The sequence below is a fragment of the Tigriopus californicus genome, chromosome 4, assembly GCF_007210705.1.
Source record: "Tigriopus californicus strain San Diego chromosome 4, Tcal_SD_v2.1, whole genome shotgun sequence".
NCBI classification, from domain to species: domain Eukaryota; kingdom Metazoa; phylum Arthropoda; class Copepoda; order Harpacticoida; family Harpacticidae; genus Tigriopus; species Tigriopus californicus.
Genome location: NC_081443.1, coordinates 8,704,070 through 8,730,390, shown reverse-complemented (window position 1 = coordinate 8,730,390; position 26,321 = coordinate 8,704,070). Strand labels below are relative to the sequence as shown.

General features: G+C 43.4%; 2 protein-coding genes across 4 annotated transcripts in view; one reads left to right on the top strand and one right to left on the bottom strand.

Annotated features, from left to right (window-relative positions):
- The window catches only part of LOC131878790 (programmed cell death protein 10-like), a 36,944-nt gene extending 15,084 nt beyond the window's left edge, over positions 1-21,860 (top strand). Inside the window, exons 1-5 of one of the 2 annotated variants that reach the window (XM_059224912.1) lie at positions 11,332-13,266; positions 17,692-17,869; positions 19,141-19,273; positions 21,240-21,404; positions 21,600-21,860. In XM_059224912.1, coding sequence (XP_059080895.1) covers positions 11,962-13,266; positions 17,692-17,869; positions 19,141-19,273; positions 21,240-21,404; positions 21,600-21,684 — 1,866 coding nt within the window. In that variant the 5' untranslated portion in view covers positions 11,332-11,961 and the 3' untranslated portion in view covers positions 21,685-21,860. Of the gene's footprint in view, positions 1-11,331; positions 13,267-17,691; positions 17,870-19,140; positions 19,274-21,239; positions 21,405-21,599 lie in introns of those variants that run through there. The other variant, XM_059224913.1, reaches the window with a different exon arrangement.
- A 24-nt stretch (positions 21,861-21,884) lies between these two features.
- The window catches only part of LOC131878794 (zwei Ig domain protein zig-8-like), a 38,801-nt gene continuing 34,364 nt past the window's right edge, over positions 21,885-26,321 (bottom strand). For both annotated transcript variants that reach the window (XM_059224917.1, XM_059224918.1), the window contains 3 exons: positions 25,910-26,043; positions 25,473-25,641; positions 21,885-22,269 (listed from right to left, as the gene is read on the bottom strand). In XM_059224917.1, the coding sequence (XP_059080900.1) occupies positions 22,115-22,269; positions 25,473-25,641; positions 25,910-26,043 (458 nt within the window). In that variant the 3' untranslated portion in view covers positions 21,885-22,114. The remainder of the gene's footprint in view (positions 22,270-25,472; positions 25,642-25,909; positions 26,044-26,321) is intronic.

Below are 26,321 nucleotides of genomic sequence, written 5' to 3'. Positions count from 1 at the left end.
CTCTATTTATATTCCAAACTCAGTATTTTTGGAAGAATCATCTCGGGTTCATCAATTGACCTGCTTATGATTCGCTTTCAACTCACAAGGCATTGTACCCTGTATGGGGTGTTTTCTCTGGCTCTTCCTGAATTTCCGGGAGGTTACTTACACAGATCATTTCTCTTGATTAAAACCCTAACGACACGCCAACCCAGGGTGAAGCAAGGCCATTCAAACTCCCATCATACCTTACTTTGAGTGTGGAAAACGTCTTTTATGCCACTCTACTGTCACAATGTCGTATAATTGGTTCATCGGGAAAAGGCGGAGTAATTGGACCGATTTTCTGGCCATTTCGGACTAGTCGCCAAATCAAGGTGGACGGACGACTTGCACAATCAACTCCCCTCTAACCTTCCTTCGTCCGATGTGTCCTCATCCCTTAAAGGGTCTCTTACTTCATAATCAAGTTCATCTCGATGATAAATCAATGACGTCGGAGTAGAACTTCAAAATCCGGATTCTTTTTGGCTTCCGATCCGTTTTGGCAGTCTTGGGGCAAATCTTGCCTCATCGAACATGCATCACCACATCACCTCTGTGTACTTAGTAATCAGGCAAAAGGGCCCTGAAGAAAGGGCCTTGGTCGGTCATGGTTGGTCCTGATTTTGAAACCTCGTGTATGCCAACGTTCTAATGCCTTGTACAAGCTTACCAAAGTTGTGCGGACTTGTAATTGAAAGGTTAACTGGGGAAAAACGGGATGTGATTGATCGTCGGGTAAGTACTTCATAAAAGTTCGTTTTCTGGGATTCTATTCCTAGAACAAAGGTCTGTCACTCTTTGGGGGTGATTGGACGACTCCGTACTTGAACTCAAAATGGAGAGCAATTCTCGGTAAATATCCTCCAGGTTTGGCGGAATGGTTTTTTTTGAATAGAATTAGGGCCCCTCGCAGTGGTGAAAGTTCAACTTATTGCTGCCCATCTGTCGGCCAATTTATCCGGCATTCTCGCCACTGAAGAACAATCCTGGCCAAGCTGAGGCAGGCAGACAGGCAGGCTGGCTGGCTGGTCCCCTTTAATGAATTTTGCTACCTCTACGAGCATCTCCGCCTTAGTTGCAGGTGCACTCATTTTGCGTAATTGCAGGGCTCGTTATTTCAATGAGATCGAGTGAAAAACGCTAATCTTGGAGCCGACTGTTCACACCGAAGGCAAAAGCCAGAGCCTGCATTCAACGATTGAAGCTAAGTGGTGTGCAAACTGTCACCGTTCTGGCCAAGTTTATCTCTCTTTGACACTTAACTTTCCAGGGTGTCCTCTTTGGTGTAAGAGCTCTAAAATGTCTTCATTCATGCACGAACTTGAGCAAAATGCGCAAGCACAGAAGGACGAGGAAACGTGGTATCTCACTTCGTTTGAGACTGCATTCATTGTAATCGTACTTGAAGAAGCAAGCGCTACATGGCCCTGCCAAGTGTATGATCTCTTCACTCTTGACCCCGAGATGCACTGGCTTCGGATTTATTTACACCTTATTCTTCAGCCAAATGAACGACCGCCGTATGACTTGCGCAAACAGGAGAAATTCACCTTGAGCCTTTTTATGACCATTAGGGTCATTAGACCACTGAAGAACCTCTTGCACATGCTATCTCAAATAATGCGCTTGATTTGGTGGGCAATCAATACCAGACCATTGCCTTAATCATGGTCGTTCTTTTCGGAAATTGGTAGCTAGGAATTGGAATGAGCAATTATTCTATAGTGTTTTAAAAGGACCCTCGAATGAATCCAAGCGTTTCTTATCTCGGAGATGAGAACATGGTTTGATATCGGTCCCCTAGGCGGTGGTTTATGTTCCATGACTCATGGCCTATTAATTCTGGTCTTTGTCTCGAAGTATTATCTAGATTTGAGATGAAATATGGAAACTTTGGGACTCCAAGTGTAGATAAATATAGCTTCTAATCTCCGGGGTATTCAATTGAAAAGAAAAGAATGCAGGTCTGTTTGCAATCAAATGAGTAGACATTCTTGCCCATCAATCGCGGTTGGACCACTTATTTAGACATTTTTCATGATATGTCAAGGCATTCTTTCGCTACAAAAAAAAATCTGTTTTTTCATCATTGACTTTTACTTCCTTGAAAAAAAAGAGTTTAAGGCAAGACTTGGCGACTCATTCCCCAATTATTTTTTCGCGATTTCATCCAACTTTCGCCGTGAGAACATAAAAAGTCTCGGTGGGCAAAGATATGCAAACGTTAATCATCGAGATCATATCAGTCTGAAAGCAACTGCTTCCTCCTTCTTGAAAAGGTATTAAAAACCAAACGGTGCGCTAGTGAACGAACAATGATGCAAGACTTGATCAGAAACATCGCTCATGCCACTTCATACGCATTTAGTACCGCAAGAAAACGGATCTCCACGATGATGGTGGGGATGATGACGACTTTCCTGCGCAATTTGTTGTGGAAGCTTTGACATGGACAGGGCTTGATGAGCCATATCATAATCTGATTCCTTGCACTCAGCTACAAGCTAGCTGGCGGTGGGACTCGCAAATAAGGAAACGGTCCTACTTGGATTGATGGTTACGGGAAATGAAGAAATTCAAGAGGAATGGCCTTCATGGCTTGGCTAACTTGATTGGGCAGCTCAAATTGTTCTTCAGTCCAGTGAAATTGTTCATGTCCTCTTCAAATGAGATTTTGAAACGCCAACTAGAGGAAATTCGAGGACTGGGCTCGCAGTCAAATGACACAGACGAAATTAGAAGTGGCACATCCAAGGGAACAGTTGTGCGATATGAAAAAAAAGATGAACTGACTTGAGAGAGTGACGCCATGAGTTTGCCTTTTTTCGACCGTTATTGCTGAAGATGTGAGACGGGTAATCTGGCCTCCTGATTTGCTAATTTCGATCTCATGGCCGATGATCCATTTTGAGAGCCAAGAATCAAAGTCGCTCTTCACTCGCCAAACCAACCGAATCATTTCATTCTCGTCCACCTTGGTGATTGGAGAAAGTGTGATTTGCATGGCCCAGATATCCATCCATCGTTCTTCTTCCTAGGTTTCGTTCTCATTAGCTTTCGTAACGACTTGAGTTCATGTCCAAAGATCTTCATGAGCTTACATTGACAAAGCGTTTCCTCATCTGCTTTGATATCGTGTTCGATCGAGCCAAAGAACCTCAAGCATCATCGTCTTTATCATCATCCAAGAAGGAGATTTTTTTTCGTATTATTATTTACCCTTTGAGATTTTTTGGCTGAGCTGGGGTACCACAAGGGTCTGTACTCTCGTCCATGGCTGTATTCAGAAAACAATCATTAAAAATCCATTTATTTTCATCTCCTCTAGGTATGTTGTTCACAGATGCCCCTTACCCTTGCCACGGAACAATACTTCACACAAGAACGAGGAAGTTTTTATCATCCCTGAATCTGAGATTTGAGGCAGGGTTTCCAATATTTACATGTCAAGACTACTAGCAAGGAACTTGGAAAAGGTCACCATTGATTGAAGGATGCCCAGGTTGTCTTGCGCAATTTAACCTCGCCTTATGCGTGGCAGTAATTGTAGTAATTTGACGTGATTCAATCGCCTGATGATGACTATTAAGATTTGTAGATTAATCTGTGATTAGGACATATTTGGGTGGTCATTGACAGGGCCTTGTCAAGGAATACGTGACGGATTTTTTTTTATTATCCATCAATTATTCGTCCCTCATCAGTTTGTTGTAGATCCGAACCTTGGACATGAATTCTTCATGTCGGTTGTGCGATCAATTCATATTTTTCTCTCCCTTTGATTGACATCAGCAATTAGACTTCAGAGGTGCTTAAAAGGAAATAACCTTCAATTTAACACTCGGACAAAGCAGATCTTTGTGGGCAACATTCACTCACCACGACACATGAAATGTATGAGTGCATGCAGAGTACACAGAAGGCCCTTGGGCTTGATTGGTTCGCAGGAATCATTTGGAAACCCTCAACTTTGAAAAAGTCATTTCAGCGAACGAGGAAGAGACAAGACAACAGTAAAGAGTGAGAACTGAAGAGGCCTCAAGATCAAGTTGGGGTCTGTTTGGTTTCGGATCTGGCACTTGAAAAAAAAAAGAATCTTGACTGGGTCTCCTTCCAAACAAGTAAGTTTTGCATACACGACAAGCAAGCCAGTAAAACTACTATTTACCCACTACTTGGAGGGTAGTAGTATATCTACCTATTGTATATGCAAGTCATAAGTATACCGTGATGGTAGTGGTAGTGGTGGTTCTCAAATCAGTTAGATGAGCTCACGTATGCCCATTATTCGTTCGTTTCCCCTCTAAGGAAGCGATAAAAATCATTTTTGGAAATGAAAATATTTGAAAATAATTTGACGGAGCCATCCGTGTTGCTTGTTGTCGATGACTTATGACCAGACTCCAGACTACCATTGATCTGGACCTGACACATCCAAAGCCATTTGTTGTTCTTCGAGGGCTTCATCGAGTGTATTGCCAAAGGTCCCCCCCAACTAGATCGATATCATTCTCAATCATTCTTAATGCCAACTATGGACGAACAAAAGATCATGCCAAAAATGACCGATGTTTCCAAAATAATTTTATCCCATCACCTCCAGGACTCCAGTTCTCCTCTCGCAGTATGTTATGGGTTTGGTGTGTTGTCGGTATTGGCAGGCCTCAAAGTAAATCGCACATGGCGTTTTCCGCAAGGTCTTGAAATTGTCTTCTACTCAGTGACCTTAGCAGTGGCAAAAGGAGCTGCCATAGCTGCTGCAGCAACAGCAGTCACCAATCAACCATGAGCTATGAGTTACAAGCCATGCATGGTTTTGTGTTGGTATGCCTGCTTGCATTTGTGAGATATGACGAAGATTGGGACGGCGACGCTGAGGATGAAAATGATGATGATGCGATGTCAGAAGGAGTGATTTTTGAGGCAAACAACGTTGGAGAAATCAGCCTTTGCATGATGGCGCGTGATGCCAAAATTATTGCCCAGTCTCTTGATCTTCTCGTCCCTAGGTTTGATCGTGGGCGTGAGAGATGTTCCGAGAAGATGGATGAGACTGATTTTTGCATAAATCCCGTCCATTCCTTTTTTCAAACAAGTCGACAACGTGTGTTTGTGTGCGCCCTCATTTAAGTGTGCGCAATTCGGACTCTTCAATGAACTTGGTGCTACTTTAACGTTGGCTACCATTGACTTGGAGGGTACTTTTTCTGTGGAGGGACTTTCGCTCGAAATTTCTCTTCCACTCCTCTCTCTCTCTCTCCCTCTAGAGATCAGTTCAAGGGTGGAAGTTCATCATTAGTTAAACTAATGATGGTACATCTGGACAGGAGCAAACGCTAAATTGGAGCCAACTCCCTACTCCTTAAACCCAAGTTTAATCTACAGTAGGTATGTTGTAGGCCGGTTGGTTCCGCTCGCTTTGACTTTACAGAAGCCTCGTTTATGACAACCATTCTTTCTCACTTTTGAAAGCATCCTTTCGTTCTGGGGATCAAGATTGAAGCAACTCGAATCAAGATGAGAGTCACGAAATCGGACACATTTAAATCGTATTTCGACTTTCATTTTACAAGGCGTTCCATTCAGGATAAAGAGGTGATCTCTATCTCCTTGCTGCTCGTAAACGTAAACTTCTATCAATTATTGGATAATGCCTATTGAAAAGGGATTTGATCGCGGGAAAAGTCATTGATCTTCATACTTTCCCATTCTCGGGTGATATGAATTGTCAGATATTGTCGATTGCATTCGCAACTTTCAGCTGCTGAAAATAGAAATGGGAAAAGAGCTTTGGGGGGGTTCTTTCACCCTAATCCTTCCTAGTTTGGAATCAAATGCGCAGAGATCTAGTTGAAGAAGCTGGAGATGCGAGCAAAGCTCTTGGTTGAAAACGAACAATCCAGTGAATGTTTCGTATATCTTGATGGTTTCCCCATCTTCTCAAGAAACCCTCCCAATTTCTAGATGCCGATCCTACATTCAACATGCTTTGAAAGAAACAACTGATGAGAAGATCTAGCACGCATCTTATTCGTTTCCCTTGCTCCAAAATTTATATTTTCCACTCAAAAACTTGAGGTCATCAGCCGTGCGATAGAAGAACTACTCTGCATGCACTTATGTTTACATGCAAGTCCATCGCAATTTTTTTGGGGGGGGGGCTCGGGCAAAATCGAGCCATTTCCTCAGCCAGGTTGGATACTCATTATCCAGTGTTTAAAAGACGAGATCGGTTTAGGTGCAATGGAAGCGGGGTAATTTGAACCTGCGAAAGGATACATTAAGGAAACTTATCTGAGTGGGGAACTTTCCTTCTGCGTTACAACTTGCGGGTTTCCTTATGGACGAGGTCTGGTTGCTAAAAACTCATTTCGCTCATCGAGGGTAAAAGAAAAGAACATCTCGAGTCCCTGTGCTATCCAGAGGAATTGTATACAAATATTGTATGTATTCATTCATTGTTTTTGTTCTCGTCCCTCGTCGTTTTGTCAAGCGTTTTCTTGCTGATTATGATCGAGACACTTTTTGGGTGGGTTCAGGCGAATTGAGTTCACGTCAAGATTGTGGACGTTCGAGGGAAGAGAAGAGCCCGGATCAATCTTTCGCACTTGATGAGTTTCCACCGAAAACGCCGAAGATTTGATGCCTCATGTGGAGCACCTATTGAGGAGGCGAGATAAATCGAGAATGCTTGAAATAGCTTTCACGAGTAATTTTGACACCTGCGAGTGGTTGTGGTTGGTCGGATGGTGGGCGAAGACGAGACTACTCCTGAAATTCCGAGGCCTGCTGCTGCTCTTATGATTAGTAGTAGAGAGAACTTCACAGAGAGTGTTGCTTGCCCTGTCATGGATTTGGAGGCGATTCTTCGAGAGCCTCCTCTATTGACTCCACTTAGCCAAGTTGGGTGATGGAGAGGATGATGATGATGATGATGATCCTCCTCCTTCTCTTTGGTGCTTTGGGGATTGGTTGGCTGGAAGATGCTCTTGAAGCGCTAGATTTGACAGAGGCCAAACAGTTATGCTCAAAGTTCATTTGGAGCGGTAATGGTGTTTCACTGATATTTCGGCCAAGAAAGCACACAACACCAGTCTATCCAAACACGTTTCTAGCACAAGGACTGTACGTACTGATGTTATTCACGCCCTCTTTCTTCTCTAGACATACAAATACCACCTCAATTGAGTGACTGGGCGAGATGTTCACTACTATGTGTGTGTATGTGTTTTCACACTTGAAGGCTTTTGTGAAAAGCGTCAAAAAGAAATGATTAACTAAAATGAAAAAAATTTACCAGGTGAGCGGAGATTCTGTGGTGGCTTTTAACCGTCGTGGCATATATTGAAGAGCATTGGAGAGATGGATGCGAAGCGATGCGATGCTTGACTCCACGTCTCCACAGGATGGTTCTTGGAGTGTGAGCAGGAGGTCATCAGTTCATTCCATCACTTTTTTCTATTCAAAGAGCCAAAACCACCGCCCGCCACAGCCACCAACGGCACCACATGAGCATAAAAACAGCTCATTTACCCCGTGTAGAACTTTCCTGACTTGTCAGTTATCCACATTACTAGGTAGTTTAAGGCTCAATTACCCATTCACTCAGCCATATTTCACAACGTAATGAACATATATGTATGCAGAATGAAAAGAGCAGGAAGCTGCGGAACTACCAGTAGGAACGCTCATGGCTAAATATTTCGAGATTTTCGCTCAAAGGAACTCAATTTTTGGAACGGGTGTGTTGTGAGTTTTCCCAAAAATATGTCTCATCAGACGGACTAGCCTGGATGATCGTTCTAATGGTTTTCGCCATTGGAGAGAGGTATAAGAGGGAGACACACAGGCCGAAAAATCGATTCATCTTCATTCTTCGTGCCATTCGGAGAGGTTCTTACGCCTTCGTTACGTTTATGGAGAAAATTCCATCTCGCTCAAGACTGCTAATGTTTCTTTCTCTTTGGTAGGGGTACACAGACACATCGTCAACTCCTTAATTTTCAATTAACTCTCCACAAAACCTGAACTTCCACCAAGAAAAGATGGTATTGGAGGTGCCAAGCAAACAATGACGAAGGTCGGAATGTTATGACCTTTTCGCCAGTATCACAATACGAGCGCAGTCAATTGTAGTTTGTTATGTAAATTCCCTTGGCCCATCTGAGAGTTGAAGCCCAAGGTGGGATCCGTTCGGTATTCAACGGTGCGATTCGAAATGCCCAATGGACGGACATATTTGCCCTTGACAGTTTGTGCAACAAATCCTTCTGTCAATGGTTGTGTTTGTTCATGTGGGGGTATCAATATCCAAGAATGTGAGAGTATGACACACACGTACGCTTACAGACTTGCTTGCTTGGCCATTCGTGGAGATGATGTAGAAGATCCCTTGACTCTTCTGTTTTGTCAATGATCCAACCAGCTGGGTTGCCTCATCCTCCAGAGAGAGAGAGACGTTTTTTCTTCAAGCCCTAAATAGAGTTTTTCTGCTCTTGAACAAGCATCAAGTCTGGATGGGAGCAATCGATCAAAATGTCTTATTTTATTTCACTCCCATGCTCCTAGTGAGGTTGGTGGTGCTGGCGGCCACTTGGTTTCCGACGAAAGTCGACTTAAAACCTCGAGGAAAACGGAGCAGCTTGGGAGCGCAGCAGCCAGGCCTCCAGTGGGCATACCCGTAGTGAAGCTATTGTTGTTGTGATATTGAAAAAAATCCGAGAGAAATAGAAGAAGACGAAGTGGAACGAAAGGGCCCTAGACAACACAATAGCTCGTGGAGAGCCTCGAACCACCTTATATTTCACTTTCAAGATGGGCCGCCTGACTCTAATACGCGAGGATAGGAGGAGATAGCTTATGACGAGAAGGAGAACGAGGCAACATCAAATTTTTGACCACCCTCCAGAGTGCCTTTTTGAGCCATTGTGGGAGAAAAATGTTGAGAGCAACTGAAGCGTTGGAGGAGGTTAAATCATGCCAGTTTAGATTAGGATCCCTTGCTTACCGACGGACCTCCGCCAAGCACACAAACGCATGAATCCAAAGGGAAAATTGCTCTGGAAGTGATCTATTTGGGACGCATTCTCGTGTTCGCTCCTCCATTGAAGGTTGGAGTAACTGTTCGACGAGCTGGCGATGAATGGATGAAGGGGAATATGCATGCACCAGGTCTGTCCGCCTTGAACTGTGATCGCGCCAAGGTCCTCTGAGCTCTTTTCCTTGGTTATGGATGAATCTTAAATGGGATTGGGAAATTCAATTCTTAAATAAGTCACGACTCTTTCCCCCTCTAACTTTCCGTCGGCTACTGCTTCACTTTCAATGAGAAGAGCACTGCGCTCTTTGGCCATGGCTCTTTCAAGCCATCGTCTAACACAAAAGCTTGCCATGAAGGCATATTTTTCTGCAGATCACGAGAACTTATTACCAATACTTTCCTTTTTGGTCGGGTTTTAAGTGCCAAATTTGGATCAAGAGAGTTTTCAAGCAGCATTGTCAGCGAGCGAGGGCCTTTAAAGGCATAATGGATCCATCGGAGATTCCTATCCATGACCACCAACCAGAATTGATGAGGCGCCCCATCTATCGACTGTGTTTACTACGTAACATACTACTCTCGTTGCGTCGGGTGTCATTGAACCCCTCTTTAAAGAGGGCCTAGATCATCGGGCCTAATACGATTTTTTTTCGGGCTAACGCCATATGCGTGATCTTAATGTGACCACCTCCGGTTAAATTCTTGAGATTATTTGACATTCCTTGGCCATTGTGATATGGGACAGGTGAGGAGGAAGAAAGAGAAAGAAAGTGGATTCGAGTAGTTGGGAGCGACAATTTTGCACATTGATGCCTGAGGAGGACTGGTCAAAGCTTGCTCAATCTCCAGATTGCATCCTGCTCCTTCTCCAGGTCAATTGTTCCTGGCTTTGTTTCGACCAAGCCAAATCATCATCATCATCATCTCTCTGATCTTGCTCACCTTCAGGAGTGGTACTCGTTTGAAGCGAGCTCGTTTTCATCGAACACATAAATGGAAACGAGTCTCCTTTTCCCCTTCTCTCTCTCTCTCTCTCTCTCTCTTTCGTTCTCTGGTTCAGTCTTCGTGGTTTCGCAATCCCTTGCTTGAACTGTGAACTGACTGAGAAGCTGAGTTAACAAGGACCTCATGCTTTCAGTCAATTCATTCTTCATGACACCTATGATCTTGAATGGGGTTTGATTTGGAGATGGCGCTTGACACACAACATATATTCCAGTATGGATGTACTTGGGTAATGATAGGAAGGGAGAAAGGAAAACATGAATGCACAATGCGAAATTGTTCAACTTTCGAGCGGAATCCCTCGCAATCCAAAGAAGGTAAGAAGGATTGAATTGAATACGGTTCAAGATCACGCTTCCTTTGGGAGGAAACTATCCTTCAATTAAGATAGCCATCTCCCAATGCTTCCACAAAAAATCCAGTTCTATGGATCATCCACACACAAGCTTCAAGAAGAAACTGAAGCCCGATAACGAGAAAAACTTTGCCAAGAGCTACTGGGCGAACTTGTAAAATCTTGGTGGTTTTTGTTTCGAGTCCAGTGTGAGTCTTTTCCAAGATTCACCCACAATTTGGGTTAACCAGACCTCAAGATTTGTAGGCATTTTTGTTAGCGTTGGTAGTGGACAAAATTTATTTCTGTGAGTCTGCCCACTGATTAATTCCTTCCTGATGCCGAGGAAAGAGAAGAAGAGGGCCCCTGTGATAAATCATGAAACAGACTCTGTATACCTGTTGGTTTAAATATGACATTTTGAGCCTGGTTGTCTCCTCCGGCTCATGTTGAGGAATGTTGAAAATCTATTTCCTCCCACCGCCCACAAGAACCCATGAGAGTTTACCTCAGTACTATCCTTACTTCCATCCATTCGCATTCGTACTTGCATGTCGCCATACACATGAGTACTACATTCCCTCCCCCACCATTTTTCCCCAGATGAGATATTATTCCTCCCTCCATGAGGCAAAGCAGGGGGCATGCACGCAAGAACACATCGAATCCTCCTCCTCCTCCTTCTATGGCCCTTCTATGGCCCTTCTATGGTTCTTCTCCTCCCAAATACTTGCCAAATAGCTGCTGAGGACGTTCATCTCCCCGGTGATGCCGTGGATGATTCCCTAGACTTCTTTGCCACTCTGGATGTTTTGTGTGTGCGTGGACGTCATCTCGCGCTTGGAAGTGAACCATCACCACCGCTGCTCGGAATGAAGCGAGTGCCTGGCTCAGTTGGTATCCTGCACTCGAGCGGATCACGTCTCGCCAATCTTTGTCTCAAAGAGTTGTGATGAGAAGAGGAAAGTCAGGGCAATCTACCGGCTTGTCAGTGTTCGTTACTACTGGATCCGTGTGATCCATGGGTGTGAGTGCGTGTTCAAAGTCAAAGCTTCCGAGCGATTTCTCCCGTGGTGTTGGTTGTTGGCATCATTAAGCATTGTGATTTGGCCATATCTTCATTAAGGAGAAGTAAGCGACTGTGGTTCGCAAAATCTGTTGTGCCCCATAGCTTTGGGGGACTAAAGTGTGTCGAGCAGAGAAACTTCTCGTTGTGTTTGTCACATGGTGTCCTGAGATTGCACTTTCTGGGATAGAGGGATTCCTTCTTTTCCTCGCCCTGAATCGCGATTACTGACTCCCCGGGTTGCTGGTGATGGGAAATTCGGTCGGGTTTCCCCAATTTTTGAGTTGAGAAGTCTTGACTTTGACTGGCGGGATAATCCGTGGAAGGAAGGGCGGAATGAAAGGATGGCGAATGACAAAACAATGGTGCGACCCTCAACAGTCATTGTGAGCGAGTGTCTTGAATGCCATTGAAGGAGAAATCTATGAGAAGTAAGGATCAAGATTCTCTAGATCTTAATCACATGGAAAAGGATTAGCCCTGAGAAAAATGTTGACGTGCAAGGAAGAGCCATTGATTTGGTCCACGGTGACTTCCAATGGTGGGAGTAAATCCAAATCGAGCATACTAAATCACAAGAAGTCATCGACTTTGGCGGGCTGGAGTAATCTCCCAGGGAAATCTCTTCTCATTGACCAATTAGCCAGGCTCAAATCCAAGAACGGGGACAACAAAGTCACTCACCATGCGTCCAGTGGGAATCTGGACGACTCCACGGTGCAATCCAAGAGGCCTAGTCATGAGTGGCTCAACATTGAGAAATCGGTGAGGTTCCAATTACCCGAGAAGACTTCCTCCTCATGTTCGATCCATTCCAAGACCGCCACTCTGCCCCCGCTACATCGGGGATACGATGTAGAGTCCATGTACCCGCCCATTTTTTTCGTCCCAGCCTCTATTGAATCGGACCCGCGGTTCCATCATTCACCCAATGCAAGCATCATAGTCAAATCGCCTATGAGCTCCTTGGGGAAGAGCCACTCGGCTTATGGTCCCTCTTCATTGGTGCCGCAACCGTTTTCATCTTTGGACACGTCAAAGAAGTCCCTGCCATCGTTTCATACCGATCCACTTTCCCTGCACCACCATCATGGCCAAACGTCATCTAAAGTGCATTTCAAGAAGGCCGATCCCACCCCAGACACTCACACGAGTAAGGCCTACAAAAGCTTGAACTTCTTCAGTTGGCGCAAGCCCAGTTCCAAAACAGGCGGGGTGAAGAAGGCCAAGTCCATTTCAGTTCTCACCGAGGTCGTCACTGACGACCCTTCAATCCTCCTACCAGACCCCACCTCAGTCAGGTCCAAATCAGTGGATAAATCTCCTAATAAGCTGCCTCGAGTTCAAAGGAGCACTTCCAAAGAAAAGAGTCAGCAGCAGCTGAAGGTCAAACCGGTCACGAAACAAGTGAGTGATAAAGCCACATCAAAGACCGTGGAAAAGCCGGCCATATCCTCGAAAACGACTGGGAGTGTCACGTCAAAGCAATCCAGCCTCAAGTCCATTGTCAAGGCCACCAAAATAGCAGTGACAGAAATCCACAGCAAGCACAGTGATGCCAAAAATAAGTCCACGGAGAGTGTCCCAAAAGATGAGAAAGATCCGGAATCCGCCTCGACTACGACGGTGGCTAGTGCAAGTGGAGGCGAATCAGATCCTGGATATGAGAGTGACCCGGCAAATAAATTACTGGACGATCTGGCCTCGGCATCCGTCGAGATTCCAGATGAGGCAGTGTTCCTTCCATTTCCCATCACGGTCAACTTTGTCGATTCCTTGTCTGATTCCTCCTTGGTAAGGAAAAGCGATGCATAAAAAAAGTCTGCATGGTCAAATTATCCCTTTTGAAATCTCGATGTGGGCCGTTCTCCGTCTGTCGTCACCATTTGCAGTTATGCCATGAATCATGGGTCGAATAGAGACACCCTCCAAAAAAATATCTACATTATTTTAAGCCTCAAGCGTAAGGCTAAATCTGGAATACCATTATCGGGATGACTGTGAACCCGTGGCGCACATTTGTCTAATCGAACCCAAGCCTTGGCGGGGGTTAGAAATGGCATTAATTGTAGACCATAAATATCGAGGCTTCAAACCCTTCATCATTCACCACGGCCGTGGGTTCTGCATATTTTAATTAGGAATGAAATGGATCTTGGCTAATATTCTGGGCATGGCAACACTAGAGGGTGTTCAATTTACTACCTAATACTACAACCACTATATTGGGTTCATCTCTTGGTGGTGCTTTGGACCTCGTTGAAGTTGCCATTATTGGCCGTTTATTTCCTCGTTCGCAATGCTCCCACATTTTGATTATGATTCAGCACAACTACCAAGTCCTCTGGTTTGAACAAAGCCCGGTATATAAATATATGGCTCGACGGACCCAACGTACAAGACATTGATCAAACACTGGGCTCGGCTACCTCGTTTTGGGTTTCTTCGACCCGTAACATTGTCTTTTGAGATGAAGATATATGGCCTCTATAATTATCAATGCTCGGCATTTGTTTTGGGTAGACCTTCGCGCTCTATGAACTGGCAACGTTTTAAGATCGAACAAATTCCCTGTCCACCCCCTAATCAACCAACAGGTCGAAGAACACAGACACACACACACGCTCAAATAGGAGGCCTATTACCAGTAAGCGATTGGCGGATNTATGGCCTCTATAATTATCAATGCTCGGCATTTGTTTTGGGTAGACCTTCGCGCTCTATGAACTGGCAACGTTTTAAGATCGAACAAATTCCCTGAGATCGGGGGGGGGAGAAGGCCAAGTAAATGTTAATGTCTCACAATAGGGCAAGTGTTGCCGTCATACATCTTGACATTGAGATATTGGCAGGAAGTATGGACCGAATCAGAAAGTGATTAAATCGAGGTTTTATGCCCACCAACCAACAACCCGGTGAGGGTCTCCTTGAACGCATTATTTGTCCCGCTGAATTGTCGGCATGCCTCTCATTCTTCATCTCCTGTTCGTTCGTCGAGGAGTTTTCGCAATTTTCGGGGCGCGGTGTTGAGTGAAACAGAATATTGAAGCCAATTTAGGCTAAGCATCCAATATACCTTTTGTGCCCGGGATGAGGAGAGGCTGATTCCTAGAGTGAATGAGGTAACGGATTCCCAGTAATTGCCACTTTCACCGCAATATTGCCAAGACAGATTAGCCTCTCCTGATAGCCCTGTAACAATCAATAGGCCGGATTAATAATACACGGGCAAGAGGGCTTCATGCCTTCTCTCTCTTTGTCACTCACGAGTCTCAACCCACCCTGCTTGCTTGTATGGTGGCGTGTGTACTTGTACACTGGGCAATGTAGTACACAGTACGTGCTGCATGTTCGTATCGTCGTCTTCAGTCAAGCATTCGAACAATCCCGGGAACAAAGGTGTCTTAATTGGTCCAATTACCTCGTGATGCTTCCAATAATTCATCCTTTTGTTTGCTTGTTATTGCCTCTCTCCTCCGATGACCTTGTTGGCAGACCTTCGCTGAGCAAATGCTCCGGTCTTGACCCTTTGTGAAAACTGGACTCAGCACATCCTTTGTATGTACTGTACATATCTGAATGAGAAGAGGAGACCCCTACCCTCGTAGCAAGAGATCCTGCGATGATGAGTTGGGTTGAGATTGTCTTAATCTCTCCAAAAAGGAGTAATGAGCCCGATTCCACTTAGACCCGTCCTAATGAAGCAAACTCGGCCATCCTGAAGGTTAGAAGGTTACCAAAGATACATAAAACCTTAGTGCCTATCACATCACTGCACAAAAATTGCCTCTAGCTCGATGAGAGCCCAGCCAATCTGAAGAAATACGAGAATCTAGGACAGCTATTCGACACCACGACGGCATTTGTTACTTGAGAAAATGGACATTTCCAATCTAACTGTTGCACTTTCAAGGCACATAAATCGCCTTCGAACCAGTCAATCGCTCATTATCCCTAAGGGATCTTGTTATTCGCGTGTCTGGGAATGAGAGGAGGTTTTTCCCAGTGTTTTCCAGGGAATTTGCTCAGACATTCTCTCGTGGAAGTGAAGATAGGACCCACACTGTACCAAGTCTTTTAAAGTGCATGTACTCACTAGCTTATTGCAGAGATAAATCTGCATTGCTGTCAATCTGGGAAGCTATACATTTGTTAGGAGCTCAAACGAGCTTATAGCTTTTGGTGGGGTCGAGCAGCATCAATGAAAAATATCTATGCAAATTTGTGGCCCTGTTCAAAATGGAAGGGCGTAGCAAATCGATAGCTTGATTCAGACCACGGACTTCTAGAGATGTGGACTGCAAACGGAAGCAAACATTTCATATCTCCCAAACCGTTCACTTCATTTCAAATAAGCAATTCTTACGAATACAAAGTCTTGTTAAATAGATGATATTGGCCAAATTTGAGCCCAAAATTATGCCAAGGGAACTGGGGAGAAATGTCCAAAGTTATGTAGTAAACATTAAAGTTTGATAAGATTCGAATTTTCGGCCTGCTCTTGGTCAAGTACATAAGCTTTTGACAAGTTAGCTTTGTAGCAAACCACTTTACAAATAAATGATAAAAAATAACCTGCCTTTAATTGAAAGGATCCGCGTTTCTCATTTTCTTACTTTAATTCGAAAAATGGCTCAGAGTTGCTATGACGAAGAGCAGACCGATTCGGCGGTAAGCTCGTTCTCCGTCCATATTTCTAGGAGTCCGTGTTTAGACCCACGGAATTGACGAGTGTTAATAGATCTACTTCGATCTTCAAATGAGCTCCCCTAGGTTGGTTTGACTGACAAGCATTCTTATTGGGAAAAAACTTGATGTGACTGGTAGCTGGGACAGAATGGTTCCAAGATCAAAACTTTTTTTATTTCGTCTTTGAAATTTGACTCACCAAGTTCCTTTGAAGTCAAGGATTGATGCTCAAACTGTGTACTGGATAAGTACATAGTCATATAAGAGACTTCATTCACATGTCTAGGGAGGTGTCAGAAGCAGTTTTATCAAAGAACTTGACTCATAATTCCCAGGCTTCTTTGTGATAATCACAGAGAAGATCCCCCGGAGTTCAGGGAGGGCTCCAGATTTCACCTTCGACTTGAACTTTCTCAAGGATGGTGTGAAATCTACCAAATGCTGAATCAAAATGGAAGAGTACGTGCTAGTAACAATTGGACTGACTCCATGCGCATGGGATTATGGAGTAGTTTTGAGCCTGGGCTCTATTCAGTGATCAAGAAGATTGCGGAATTCGGAATGTCGATGTAGGTACAACTGGAAATTCTGGAGGAGGAATAATCTGGGTGTTGGCGAAGGCTTCATTGGCCGATAAACCTGAAAGAATTGTCCATTGTGAAGATGTGAAACACCCAAATTTTGGGCAAATACACATTGTTACCGAGCTAATGGTCTCGTGCCATGGTTCATGCTCAAATTGTAGGTTGGACGCCTAAATTTGGTCGCTTTCTCTAAAAGTTCAAAATAGCGATTAAATTCCATTCAATTATCTCGAGCATGTCCTACCACACAACCTGTGGTAGCTTTTTTTGGTTCTTAAAAACGAATCTCGTGTTCTTTTTCATACGTGAATACTTGGCGTGATGGTTTTGTTTTGTAAAAACAAAGGGGAAAAACAGGGTAGTTTCCAAGACAGAAATTTCAGTGCAATAATATTGATGAATGGGGGTATTGAAGTAGATGAAGGTTCACTCCGTATTAGAAGTGTACCATTTTTGTGTGTCCTCGCTACCACCCGACGAGTCTTGGAATTTGTCCATTAGAATTTGTCACCTTGAAAAAAGAAATGCGTGACATATCTAAGAATCCTGACTTTATCTACATTTAGTGTCCCAATTCTCAGATCTCTCCTCTTTTTCCCGCTGTCAATTTCTTCTCGAGTTTCATCCCGGAAAACTCACACTTTGAAACGCACGCTTCAATATGCGAAGGCCACTTACAGCTGATTTAGATAAAAGAGAAACGATAATTCCATTGCAATTGGAATGTGAAGTTCTTCAATTCTACACATTCGTAATTAATCATTACAGAACATTTCAAGCCAATTTTTTTCCATAACATTCTTAAGGACTTGCCTTTTTCCAATATTATTTAGAGTTTGTTATGACACCATTTTTCTCTCTTTTTTTTTAACAATCAACCCCCATTTTGCTTGGCATGAGTCTAGTCTTCCCCCGCTGATTCGTCCTTTTTCTCGCTTGATTTCAGTTGGAACAACAAAGTGTGAGTGCTTCCCAGACCCTCCGCGCGGCTCTGTGCAAAGTGGAGGCCAATCATCCCGGATTTGCCTACGACCTGGTCCTCGGACTCGTCCGAAAGGGCGATGTCTCTGTGAACATGAACGAGAGTCTCCTCCGACTTCAAGGAACCATTTCCGAGCAAGAGAGTAAGTATGGCCCCATTATCAATTCATGTACTACATAGAACCGGAAATGCCTGCTTAAACAGTGCTTTCAGTGCCTGAGAGCCACTTCTGGACAAAGTGTGGGTGGCTTATTTGAATAGCTCTTCCCGTAAAACAACGCTCTCAGTGGTTTCAATTTCTTGGATCCCGAGTCGACTATTTTACTGAGACCCCGAATTAAACTTGAAAGCTTTTTGAACTCTCTATGCAATCTACGGGGATTCAAGTTGGGATCGCAAATGGAAACTGCCATATGGCGAAATGGCCAAGTTGCTCTGAACAAAGCCATCCCCAGGGCAAGGGACTCGGCCCGAAAAAGCGACATTTGTGGCGAGAAAAAGCCTCAAACATTTGACAGTCTGTTTGAGCGACCGACATCCGTTATTCGTCGTTTGAGCCAATGATTAAAAAACCGAATCGTTCCATTCAATTGATAAGGGGGTCGTTTGTTCATTTTTGGGGTTTCAATCATCAGACTCTTCTCATGGATGGGTAGAGGTCGTGATGGAATTTTATTTGGGGTCTGATGAATTGCCAACTTTGTTCGTTGGCTTTGCCATTTTGTCTGGTGCTTGCATATTCATCCGATGAGTTTCAAAAGAATGAATCGAGTATACGGTGCAGTAAGTACAGTGTAAAAGGCGGTATACGAGAGGCTCCATCTGGATGAACCATTTAATATGCATTGGATTCGTTGTCATTTGGCACGATTGGGGGATGGGGAAGGGAGGATCGTCATCATCATTATCATTATCATTCAATGATTAACAAGGACCCAGAATCCTCGCCCTGTCCATTCCCAAGTCACTCACTGAAATATACCTCTCACTCTCAAGGTCGTGGATTGCCAAGCAAATATTGAAGTGCATGACCAATGGAACTTTTTGTGTTGTTCAATTTCGGCGTGGTATTATCATCACCACGGCTAATATTGACCAACGAGCGCTGTTCAGGGGTTTTTACTCAGTGTTATTTCGAGGCGTGTCTAAATTGGATTGAACAGTGTGCGTATTGTAGCTCTTTGGAATGCCTTGTTAGTCAATTCATTCCGTGGTATTTCAAGGAAGACGCTTGAGCCAATTTTTTGCAGCTTCATCGTGTTAAGAGCGACAATCAAACAATGATTTGAAGAACTGTCTCCGACAGATGAGTCCAGAGATCTCGAGCGAGGCAAGCACGAACATCTTGACCCGATCCTGGATAGAGCCTTTTTTTACAAATATGTTTGAATGACTTTTATTTTTTGTTCTTAGACGGAGAATACCGTTCCAGTCGCACGGAGGAACCGTTCCAGGAGTTGAACAAGAAATCGGCGGCTCTCAAGAAGATCCTGTCCAGGATCCCGGATGAGATCACCGACAGGAAAACGTTCCTCGAGACAATCAAGTAAGTTCATACATACAAATCGAAATCGCGTCAAGTGGAAAGAGCGTTGTCGTGGAATTTGGTAATGAGGACACACTCGTCCTGATGGTTATGTTCCCGTCTCGCACGTGATGTGCCTTTATGCGTGCGGAAAATGTTCCAGACAGTTTTTGCTGCATGCTACTTTTCACCAACAAATTGGAACGTCCCACCACCATTCTCTGGCTCACTCACTATCTTTGGATGGTACACAAACCATTATCCGTTTTTGTAGCTTCCTTAACTGCATTTCTCTTATCACTTGAGCTCCGTTCTCCGGCCAAAGTTTGTTTGTAATTCGGTCGAAGCTAGGAAAACGGAGATTGTGTTCCGTAACCAATCCATGAAACGCCATTGATCCTTGTCGTATACCTATCTTGGATCTAGCTTGGAGCCTTCTCATAATCTATTGAAACTGCCAGGGCAATTTAGCGAGATTGCAGGAAAAAACGAGCATATAAAAGCAAAAAATCAATCTATTCCCAAGTGGTCGCTGAAAATACTACATGGTGGTCCCTTTCAGTCGCAGTTACAACCTTAAACCTTATGTTGATAAAAGGTCACTTTTCACCAAGTGCAGTCCTCAAGTTGAGTTCTTGTACAATCTCGCGTCGGAAACGAAATGAGGTTTGTCCGTGGAAAAGAACGGCCTCGTCAGAACTAATTTTCCTGCTACTTAAATCCGACCCACGACCACTCCAGCAGGCTGTCATTAGTTAGTTGGTGCCTGTATCTGCTGGAAATTGGAACTAATTAGGACAAACCCGTGGCTAGCTGGGCTTGGATTGGCCACCAAAACTCATGATGGCCTTCGAGTGAGTTTCGCGTGATTAGATGGAAATAGGTCCGGGCCGTTCAGCGCCAAGTATGGTATGAATGATTATGGGACGTTCCTCTCGGAATTCCATGAGTACGTTCCAATCAATTAGTTATTCCATTTTCAATCTCCCAGCTCCCGTTTTGGTCCAATGGACCATCAGGCCAGACAAAAACCCAGGAAGGAGAGCCAATATCCTAAAATGAGAGAGGGGCAAGAAAAAGTTTTTGTCTGTCTTGCTCTACACTTTTTGCACTTGGCCCCGGCCTTTGAGACGACGGCAAGTCGGCTTTTTGGCTTCTTTCGTCATGTTGCTGGAGAAGACTGACTGCCAGATGACAAACTTCTGAAGATGAAGATGGTCTTTAGGTCGTTCCCAAGCCATTAAGGGTTAAAGGCTGGTATAGTGGTGGTAGAAGTAGTAGTAGTAGTAGTAGTAGTTCATGGAGTATGGGACTGTCCCCGACTGAAGAATGGCGCGCCAGAATTGCTCACAGGCGGCTTTGATCCAATTAGGGAACGCTCGTTTCATCAAGTGCCATCATGCCTGGGAGACAATCAAAGGTCTCGAGCGACTTCCTTTTCTCTAGAAACTTTTCTAAACAAACCCACGACCATCGCCATCCGTCCTGCCATTCATTCTCTTCCCATTGTGTTCCTTGGATCCCTTGGGACAAATTGAGGAATACACACCTCAGCCTAATTGTTCAGCACACCTAAAGAACGATAAGTGCGCAAGATTGTCCGGACTTCAGATCAGAAAAAGGCCACATTTTCCATTTTCTGTGGTCAAGCGAGGATGTTGACGAATTGTCCCGAAATTTCCAAACAAATCTTGGGAACAGCTCTTTTTGCGCGTGCGCTCCCAAATCCCCTCTTATCCAGCCTTTTTTGGCCAGATCAAATGCAGATTAGTGCCGAAATTGGGCCAAAAGCCTTTTTGCCACATTAGGCTCGCAATCGAGACCTTCTTGGCCTTTGGCTGGTGGTGAGAGATGATCCCACTTTGTTTGCTTATCTCGACTCGTTCTGACCAAGAAAGCCGACCTATTCTTTTTTCCTCGTTTTCGTTCTGGAACTTCAGTCGACGCCAGAAAGAGATGAAAGTGAAATACGATGGTTTCTTTCCAGGGAAATTGCCAGTGCGATCAAGAAGCTCTTGGATGCGGTGAACGAAGTGTCCGCCTACATTCCTGGATCCCAAGGCAAACACGCATTGGAACAACGCAAGCGGGAGTTCGTCAAATACTCGAAGAGGTTTTCAAACACCCTCAAAGAGTTCTTCAAGGAGGGACAGTAAGTGTCGACTACGGTTGGTATTTATCTCTCACCTCAATCTTGAGGGCTCTCAACAGTTTGGGGCATATTGCCCCCCAGCCTTTCCTCAATCCTAACCAACAAGTTCCAAAATAAATCCCATTCCCAACCAGGTGGCCAACTTTGTTGGGGAACACAATATACGTATCTATCATACGTTTTCCCCCTTTTCAGGCCAAATTCCGTTTTTGCGTCAGCCACGTATTTGATCTACCAAACCAACCAATTGATGATCACCGTAAAGGATAAATGTGAATGAATGAACGTACCACTAAAAGGACAACAACAGCTACGAAAAAAATCAGGATCACCATTCCATTCCATTCCAAAGTCGCGGACTAACCTTGTTTTCCCAGATTATTAATCCAAGTATTTTATCACTAGAACCCATGTTCTAAAGAAACGTCTAACAATAAAAAAAAACACTTTCCACAACCCTTTTGGGGTATTTTATTAACATAAGACTGGTATAATAATCGTAAGTAATATGGTTAACTTAATGAACCTCTTCGTCCATGGTCAACCTCCCAATGTCTTCCTGTGCCGAATGACGGTTCCATTTTGTATTTTCTTTTCATTATCGCCACGTTCCTCTCTTGGTCCATGTAAACACAAGGGGAACAACAATGGAACGCATTTCTGGCTGAATCACCATAGGCTTGCGATTTGTATCTCTGATGCCATTTTTTTCATAAAGCTTGGCCAACAGCGAAACTTGAAGCCATTTTGCCCCACAAGACAAGCGTCACGTGGAAAATAATGCTCCTCAAAATTGAGGGGAAATGAGACGAGGAGGATGCTTGGGAACGAACAATGGCGTTGGGACGCATGGCAGCATCACTTCCTGAAACAAGAATAATGTGTTTAGAAAAAAAAAACAGCATAAGCCCCTTGGGCTACTGATCTTGATCTTTAGTAATAGGAAAAAACGAGGGGAGATTTTCCCAATCGCTTGATCAAGGCTGATTTGAAACTTGTACTTTAAACCGGCCTCTTTGATCGCTTGACAGCTTTCCATTTCCAGAAGAGAAAGCAAAGAGCGAAAGAGAGCTTTGCTTGACTTGGCTTTTTAGACTGATCGTAAGAAGGCGAAAATCCAATGGAAGAAACGCTAAGAGGCAAAAAACAGGTCAAAACCACAGGGAACTATAAGTGTGTGGCTTGTAGCGACGAATTGGACAAGAAATCCACGGGGAACTGGTGTCTATTGGCTTCAACCTTCAATGGTCCCAGCTCTGCTCTACTGACCGCGTAAGGGGAGGTCTTTGTAGCGACACCACTTTTTTAAGTGGGAACAAAAGAGGTGAAGGATCATTGGTTGTTCAAATGGTTCAAAGAGACGAAAGTTCCAATTATATAAGTTACCTTTTGACTCTCATTAGTGCAACTACAACTGCAAAGCCCTTTTGTGTGCCAATCTACAATTTGATAGGGATCTGTGTCAAATTCCATAAAATCCGTTCGTGCCTCTATTTGGTTGCCTCCCTCGTCTTTGTGTTTAAAGCCCATAGCCTGAGCCACAAATGAGATGTGTCGACATGAACACCGGAAATTTCGACCCTCTTCAAGCCACAATCACCAAACGCCTAGGCCACAACTTGGAACATTGGAACACCAACACATGACATTGGCACTCGTTTACTTTTCATTTTATGAGACTCCAAAACAGAAGGAGAAACACTAGAATGCAATCGCCACTTCCCTTTTCAACGGCTTCTTCTGTGGTCTTAATTTTGCTTAAAAAGGTCTACTTGAGCGTATTCAAAAACTATGTAAAGAAGGGAAAGCGGAAAGCTTTATGAATCGTGGTCATGTTTTCTTATTGCCCTAAAACGAAGTTACTGAAAATTCGGTCACCTAAAAAGAAAGTATGAAAAGGGAACAAGGAAGTACAAAGTTGGCGTCACTATCATTGATCTTAATAGTTGGTGTAAGAAATGGTTAATGGTTATTTCAATCTGAGCATCCACCGGACTTGCTCCACAAAATTGGGCTTTATGGGGGATTCACTCACCCTTTGGAGGGGGATGCTTTCAATGTCTAATAGTCCTGACAGCCTCAACATTATGAAGGCATTCTATTTTATTGCATATTCCCAGCTATTGTTAATATGTGAAATTATGGATTTTAAGGAAAACAAATTTGCACAAAACTTGATGCTAAAAGTTTTAGGTTTAACTAATGAGGCAAAGTGAAGTCACGGTGTGATCCAAGAAAAAGACTTAAACAGATGTTCATTTCTGCATTTTAGGGAAAGTGCATTTTCGTTGTCAAGATAATTTCCAGATTCATATCTAAGCCGTGCGTTTCAATTTCAATTTGATTATATCAAGGAATAGTGAGTGCAAGAGGTTTGTTGTTGTTTGTACTCTTTTGCTACACCGCTTTAACAGAAAGCCTTAAGTGTGACCTTGTGGTTCTTTCCATGGACTCGTTATATCATGACTATTTTATGGAGCACATTGTGAAAGCCAATAAAAACAAGCTCAAGGCTGCTCTCAAAAGCATGTATTTCTTAAAGCTCCTTCCTTTAAGAACTGAAGTTCCAATCTGGTTAAAACTCTTCTCAAATAGTGCAATTCACTGAAAACATGTTTTTTCTATCATAGACATGGAACACTTGTTCTCGTTTAGAAGCCCTGCAAAAAGAATGCTCTGTATGTGAATTCACTTTGAAATGAAGAAAACATTAAAACATACGTTCAATTCAGGCCTTTTCTCTGTAAAGTGCAATCCTTTCAAATAACTAGACATTTTCTACATGACTTCTTACAAGATTCCCATTCAAACGACATTTTTAGCCAGCTTAGGTATCGCAGGTTGTTTAGGATCACTTCATCGGGCCACAATATCGGAAAGAAAGCGAACCAGACACTTCCGTTTCCTCATTTCGGCAACCTGATCATGCCCCTCAATATCAGGTTACAATTCTTTTCATTTCCTCCAGCCCTGCTACCTACATTGAAGGAACTGTAATAACCATTTACCATAAATTGCAGGTAGATGTAAGGACTTTTTAGTTCAATTGATATCCTAAATGAGAACTGTATCGTCAAATGGTGCAATATTTTATTTGGATTCCTTTAATTTGATGTCGATTAAATGCGAAGCCTTGGGTATATAGGTTTCTTAAAAGTATCTTTTTCGTGAATGAAATCATTGGCAGACAATTTTTGACGTGAGAGCTTCAATTATTGTATGAATTGGATTCAGCAACTTTGAATCGTTAGATCTATAATCGTTGAATCGTTGAGTGGTTAAATCGTTGTCACCATAAAGAATTTTTAACGCAATGTAAGTGATATTTCCATCCATCACAAATTGAGCATCTTGCCACATTATAGGTTTGCTTTTAAAGGTTCATTAGCAATCTTACCTGAACGGTTTGGGAACCCAACTATTATGCACAAGTTAAGTGTTCATGTCTTTTGAATACGAATTACTATCGAATATATTCTGAAAACGCTCTTAGCTATAATGGGTGTAAACCTTGTTCTTGAAATGTACCCACCAGATGGCGCGATAAGTGTAAGCGACAATGACAAAAATAAAGCCTGAATAATTTTGATTTTGTTTCTGCACACATACTTTGATCATTGGACCCAATGCCATTTGATTTTGAGTTGACTGGAGGCTGGTTATGATCTAAAGAACTTTTGGTGTCTTGCAGCTAGTGCTCGGACCTTCCCTTTGTTAGCCACAGATATGAGGTCAAAAGATGGGACAGTTTTCATTTTTTCAACGCTGGATAGCTTTAGTAAGTATGATAACTATGAATAAAGGTAAATAGGCAAATTTTTATTTGACAAAGTGAAATCATCTAGTTCGTTAAGGGTCTAGTCTTCTCTAGAAAAAATACTTTTTACCCTTAGACGGTGCTCAAATATGTTGCTCCTAAAGTATAAGTATGGCTACAGTCTCCCTTCTGGGTTTAGATAGAGTCAAAAGATGGCGCTACAGGCACTGTATATGAAAATCAAGCTTGTCTAAGTAGTCAAAAACCCACTTGCTTACTCTTTGACCAGGACAATATTTTGGCATTTTTACCTTTTGTGACGTGAACCGTGACGGATTGGGCATATGAGGATGCTGGATCACAGGTGTATTTGCCCGAATCTGATGGACCCGCGTGTGAAATGATCAACGAAGTAAGGATCTCTTGGTCGCGTTTATCGATCACAATGGTTCCCCCACGATGGCGGTTATGGGTAATTATCTGGATGCAAGGATTAAAAAAAGGCGAGATTTATTAGAAAGGCAGTTCCATGAGTCTTCCGAACAAGCCGTTTGTCAAAAGCGTCTCGTTTTTCTTGGCTTTGGAAGTGCTCCTCATGAAGAATGAGGATGCAGAAGCATTTCGGTCCCAAAACTAGACAGTGTCCACTTTAAGACCAAGTAATAATAACTGGCCACATTTCGAAAGGCTTGGGACAAACCGCTCCTAAGAATGGAACACGATTCTCTCTGAAGTCGAAAGTTCTTACCTGACCATTGTAGTTCCAATAAATGTGCGAGGACCTCATGGATTGACCTCCCGTGTGAATGACACAAGTGAGATTGATGGTGCTTCCAGCCTCGATAAATAACTCCTGAGTGCCCAATATTGAAGTACGTGGCTCTGAGGAAAAAGACGTAAAACGTCAAGTTGACTTCATGTATGCAGTTTCCATGATGTACTACACCCGAACATTTTGCCGAAAGCTATGCATACATGGTTTCTCATGGAAACCACATATTCTCGAAGGACAAAAAGGACAGGTCAGATTGGATTTGAGATAGCATTAGGGATTCAAGTCGAGGGACCAATAACTTTCTTGCAATTCGCACGGTTGTCTGGATCAACTTTTCGAGTGAAATGGTGGGGAGGCATAATACAAAAAGGAATCGTACATAGAT